Genomic DNA, 6,000 nt, shown 5'->3' on the forward strand with positions numbered 1-6,000 from the left:
GCAGAAATTGTAGCGGCTTCAATCCTTTCCCAGCCCTGCGGCTTTCGTGCTCCCTAGGGCTAAGGTGTTATAGCCAAACCTGGAGTTGTGGTTTGTCTTCTTGTGGTTTATTTGGAGCGAGATAAATCACAAGCCCAGCTTCAAATCTAATGCTAAGCCAATCTATGGCTTCGCTCTGGATATCAGGACCAAGGGCGGAGCTAAGTGGCTACAATTTCTGCGTTGAGTAACCTCATACTCATTTAAGCCATGGTTTGGCTTAGCATTACATGCAAACTGGATCACAGTCAATAGCTTTTGCTTCTTGGCATACTAAAGTGAAAAACTCACATTGATGGTAGTACATCTTAAAGCATTTGGGGGGGGGGGGAAGTGTAATGCAACAGAAAGGGAAATGATCTAATAATTGGAGATACAATCTGGAATCAGTTTTTCCCCTATTCTCTTTTCTCTCTTTTTCTTTTAGTTCAAGGAGGGGAGGGTAATTATGTTCAAGTTCTTCTCAGATTTTACTCGATCAATGACCAGTCATACAGAATAACCAGCAAACTAAACACTGAGACATGGGACGCGGGTGGCGCTGTGGGTTAAACCACAGAGCCTAGGACTTGCTGATCAGAAGGTTGGCAGTTCAAATCCCCGTGACGGGGTGAGCTCCCGTTGCTCAGTCCCTGCTCCTGCCCGCCTAGCAGTTCGAAAGCACTCTTAAGTGCAAGTAGATAAATAGGGACCGCTTTATAGTAGGAAGGTAAACGGCATTTCCGTGTGCTGCGCTGGTGCTGGCTCACCAGCTGCAGCTTCGTCATGCTGGCCACGTGACCTGGAAGTGTCTTCGGACGGCGCCGGCTCACGGCCTCTAGAGCGAGATGAGCACGCAACCCTAGAGTCGGACACGACTGGCCCGTACGGGCAGGGGTGCCTTTACCTTTACCTTAAACACTGAGACATCTCAGTTCTACCCTTGTTTGGCATTAGCCAAAAAACAGAAGTAAGGTGAATTTATACTTGGCCTCACAGGAATATTGTGGCCTTGGTTGGTTTTATTTCTAATAACTGCTTGTATTTTGCTTGTGGTGATGAAACCCATGGAATGTTTGTGAGCTGAACTGTTCAACTTAGTCCAGGCATTCAGTGTTAAACTTTCCAGGAAGCAAACGTATCAGAAACTTCACAGAGGAGACATGGAAATAGGAGATAGGTAGGTGCTTTGAGAATAGCTGAAATCACTTAAGGTATGGGCGAGCAATCTTGTGACTGGCCTGGGTGTGGGATGAATTGTGATAATGCCTCTTGGTTTCCTGGATTAGAGAGGTATATGCATATGCACCTCTGACTTTTGCAGGGCTGGAAATATAGAAAGGTAAGAGTCACAACCATTTTGCCACCCAGTTTTTGCCTCTGGCCTGCCCACCACTACCTTGTGGCCCCTGGAATACTACAGATGCACTAAGATAATGCTCAGGCCAAAAAATTTTCCCTGGCCCTAACATCAGAAAGAGCTTGGTGCTATGAGGGGACTGAAATAGGTGTCTGATGAAATGACAGGCAAGCTATATTTAAAAAAAGTGAGGCAAAGAGGGCTGAAAGCAGAGCCTAGGAACAAGCAGGACTGTGCACTGTTGGCATGAAGGAAGTGGACAGGCAAAAGGGAGGATTGGCAAGCTGGGGACTCTGGGCCATAGAGCATCAGGTTGTTAGCTTTACTCATCTGAACAGGGTTTTGTCAGTAGTTGCTTTCAAAGTCACAGCAGCATTGTGGCTGGATAACCTGAAGGGGAGACAACAGCAACCTGTTGGGGGGAGAGCTCACAGTTCTACTTTTACATACAGTGGTACCTCGGGTTACAGACGCTTCAGGTTACAGATGCTTCAGGTTACAGACTCTGCTAGCCCAGAAATAGTACCACGGGTTAAGAACTTTGCTTCAGGCTGAGAACAGAAATCATGTGGCGACAGCAGCAGGAGGCCCCATTAGTTAAAGTGGTACCTCAGGTTAAGAACAGTTTCAGGTTAAGAACGGACCTCCAGAATGAATTAAGTTCTTAACCTGAGGTACCACTGTACTCATGAAATGAACTAGCTAGTTCCTTGGCTGCAGGCGCCAAATCATTATGCAGCCAGAGCCTCAGGATTTTGACAATTGCAGAGGGTTGCACATGCCCTAACACTCTGCCACAAACAAATCCATTACTAAAACGATTACCGTAAATAGGATCACTAACTACTTGAATGACTTAGGAATTATTTGTTACTCCTTAGAGACAGATAGTATGTGGTTTCCTTCTTTTATGAACAGCATCAATGAAAGTGCCTTCTCACTTTTAATCCACTCCAGCTTTATCTCACTGTTTTCTTACATCTAAACTGCAAGCTTGTACCTAATATCTAACGATGTGGTGGTCATTTTCCACTCATTCATTTTATAGCAAACCTTTAGTAATGAGATTTCTAGCTGAATGCAGATCTAGAGAGGCTGGAGCTGATGGTCCTCTTGTTGGCATAATAGCCCAAATCCAATGTAGCTATAACTAATGAACAGCAGCAAATAAAGGACCTGGCTTGGCAAGACTAAAAGGTAAAGGTAAAGGGACCCCTGACCGTTAGGACCAGTCGCGAACGACTCTGGGGTTGCGGTGCTCATCTCACTTTATTGGCCAAGGGAGCCGGTGTACAGCTTCCGGGTCATGTGGCCAGCATGACTAAGCCGCTTCTGGCAAACCAGATTTACCTTCCCGCAGGATTTATTTACTTGCACCTATTTATTTACTTGCACTTTGACATGCTTTCAAATTGCTTGGTTGGCAGGAGCAGGGACTGAGCAACAGGAGCTCAGCCTGTCGCGGGGATTCGAACCACTGACCTTCCGATCGGCAAGCCCTAGGTTCAGAGTAATTACTACTCAGAGTAATTGCTCTGTGTCTAAAATTAATTTCTACCCAACCTGTTGTGCTATGTTGTTCTTTTATGTGATAATTTCATAAACAAAATTTAAGAGTGGGCGAAAAACTGGGCTTTGATATAATTTATATTCATTTGGAAAATAATTACAAAAAATCCCACTTGCATATAATTGCATGCATGTATCTTTCCTCCCCAAGTGATGGGTTTTCTTAGGTGAACAGTAGGTCTTCCCCAGCAGTCATTTTGTAACATTTTCTTTACCAAGCTTGTATACAAAGTGATTTGAGCAGCTCTTGTGCCAGCCTAGTTGTGTTCCCAAAATGTCCCATGGTTGGGACTACAGTAGCCATGTTTGGCTACTGTCAGGGAGGATGCTGCCCGTTAAGTCCAGTCATGGGCAACTCTAGAGTTGGGGCGCTCATCTCGCTTTACTAGCCGAGGGAGCCGGCGTTTGTCTGCAGACAGTTTTTCCAGGTCATGTGGCCAGCATGACTGAGCTGCTTCTGGCGAAACCAGAGCAGCACATGGAAATACTGTTAACCTTTCCGCCGGAGTGGTACATATTTATCTACTTGCACTTTTTTGGCGTGCTTTCGAACTGCTAGGTTGGCAGAAGCAGGGACCGAGCAACGGGAGCTCACCCCATTGCGGGGATTTGAACCGCCAACCTTCGGCAAGCTCTAAGCTCTGTGGTTTAGACCACAGCGCCACCCGCGGGGGAAGGATCAGATCATGTGGAAAATGAACATAATATTTTAGCCGCAGTTGATTCATTTTCAGCTTTGAATTCTTGTAAAAAAGTGCCCCTAGAAATTCTGTTGTTGCATCCATAATCTAGGTTCAAGGTGCCATTTTGCTCCTGGCTTTCATATCTCTCTTTCTACCGCTGATTGGAATTCTAACCAAAGTATGACTCTCCTCTCCTTTCATATAATAAGTATGTGACTCTCCTCTTCTTTCAATAAGTATGTGACTTCTTTGTTTTTGATCAATTTTCAATTCTAGGTAATTCAGTAATTCTGATTTCAGCACATTACTGCATGAACTGAGTCTCCAAGAAGTACAGTGCCATATGCCAGCTGTGCATTAATAATATATTCTTATTGTGATTAATATTTATGCATTTATGGGGCAGCAATTGATGAAGTCTGCACCATGCCTTGAATCCTCATGACAAGCTGCTCTGTTATATGTGGAAGCTAGTTTCATGTGGTGTTTCTATCATGTGAATCATTGCCATGTTCCACTGTCGTAAATAGACCTAGTGGATTAAATATGAACCAAATCATTTTATTTTCAAGTTTCTGACCAAGCTCTTGTTTGCCTTTGAACTTGTAGGGATGACTTGTCAAGCCAGAACATCCTACACAGAAGATGAAGTTCTTTGGGGCCATCGTTTCTTCCCTGTTATTTCCTTAGAGGAAGGATTCTTCAAAGTAGACTATTCCCAGTTCCATGCAACGTTTGAAGTCCCTACAGCACCTTACAGTGTGAAAGAACAGGAAGAAATGCTCCTTATGTCCTCCCCATTAATAGCACCAGCTGTAAGTAACAGTAAAGAAAGAAATAATTCTGTAGAATGTCTAGATGGCATAGATGACATTGGTACAAAGCTACCGTCAAAACTGCAGAAAATGACTGGAAGGGATGACTTTCCTAAAAAACTGCTGAGGATGAGTTCTACCACTTCGGAAAAAGCCTACAGCATGGGGGACCTACCTTTGAAACTCCAGCGAATAAGTTCTGTCCCTGGCAACTCAGAAGAGAAACTGGTATCTAAAACCACAAAAATGTTGTCAGATCCTATGAGCCAGTCTATGGCAGACTTGCCACCGAAACTTCAAAGATTATCCGGAGGAGGAGGAGGAGGTAGAATGGAAGGAAACCTCCCCCCAAAACTGAGGAAAATGAATTCTGATCGGTTTACATAACATGAACAGACATATTAGGTATTATTTCAAGTTTGAATTGCCATTCAATCCAATTGAGCAGGAAAGCAAACACGTTGAAATTTGCATTTGATGACTGGTTTTCCTTAAGAGTTACATGCACTCTAGGACAACTGTATTCCCCCAAATTAAGGACTCTTGTTGAATTATACAATAAAATACATGAACTTCAGTATAGGACCATATGAAAGCTAACAAGCTAATATTAATCGGCATGTAATATCACCACAAGCATGCAATAATAGTGTGCAAATTTTGCATATAGTTTTATGGCATGGTTCTTACTATATTTATACTGTATATTATGGGCGGGGAGTGTAAATGGGGTGTTATTCTCCTATATTTCTTAAGCGTTAAGTAGTAGATAAAACATCCAAGTGGGTTACTAACAGGGCAGGTTATACATTTGTTTATAATGGGCACAATCCAGCCAAAGTTAAACATTTGAGGCATGATCCATCTGCCCATTGCAATCTTCCCAGCCTCTCAGCAGGTGGAGAGGTCATCTGCTGCAAAGCCTCCTTCCCTTTCCCCACCCCCTGTAGGTGGAGAACTATGCAGAAGTGCACATAAAGGACAATTTGGAGCAGCCGCTTTCTTAAAATTTAAGTAAGACCTTAGATGGCTTCTATTTCCATCAATGGAAATTATAAATGTTTCATGTTGGCTGAATCGTGCCCAGTACCTTTTTACTCTCCTGATGTAAACTGTGATGTTTCGTTCAGACAGTTAAAGTGCATGTTTCTTTGTTAGATTCAGGCTATCAGTATTAGGAATAATGAACACCAATACTTTTAGCCTTAATCTCCTAACTTTATTGTTTACTTTTAACAGTTTCCTCCACTTCTTTGGGAGGGAGAGCTACAGAGATCCCTGAACCCATGCTTTATATTAAACAAAAAAAAGTGCAATGGGCTTAATGTGTGCAAAATAAGGACAGGTTTCCATTTTAGACACAGTGCATAAAAACCCAAAGAATGTAAGAGTGATAGGTGGTTAGAATCATAGAACTGCAGAGTGGGAAGGGGCCACGAGGGTCATCTAGTCCAACCCCCTGCAATGCAGGAATCTTTCATCCAATGTGGGGCTCAAACCCACAACCCTGGGAGATTAAGAGTCTCATCCTCTACTGACAGCTTGAATAATATGA

At 43.3% G+C, this 6,000-nt stretch overlaps 1 protein-coding gene across 3 annotated transcripts in view; it reads left to right on the top strand.

The window, feature by feature from the left end:
* The window catches only part of KCNJ3 (potassium inwardly rectifying channel subfamily J member 3), a 114,762-nt gene extending 109,740 nt beyond the window's left edge, over positions 1-5,022 (top strand). For all 3 annotated transcript variants that reach the window (XM_081007783.1, XM_081007782.1, XM_081007781.1), the window contains one exon: positions 4,240-5,022. In XM_081007783.1, coding sequence (XP_080863909.1) covers positions 4,240-4,832 — 593 coding nt within the window. In that variant the 3' untranslated portion in view covers positions 4,833-5,022. The remainder of the gene's footprint in view (positions 1-4,239) is intronic.
* Positions 5,023-6,000: the final 978 nt, after the last annotated feature.

This window comes from Podarcis pityusensis, assembly GCF_964106645.2.
Source record: "Podarcis pityusensis genome assembly, chromosome: 1".
NCBI lineage: Eukaryota > Metazoa > Chordata > Lepidosauria > Squamata > Lacertidae > Podarcis > Podarcis pityusensis.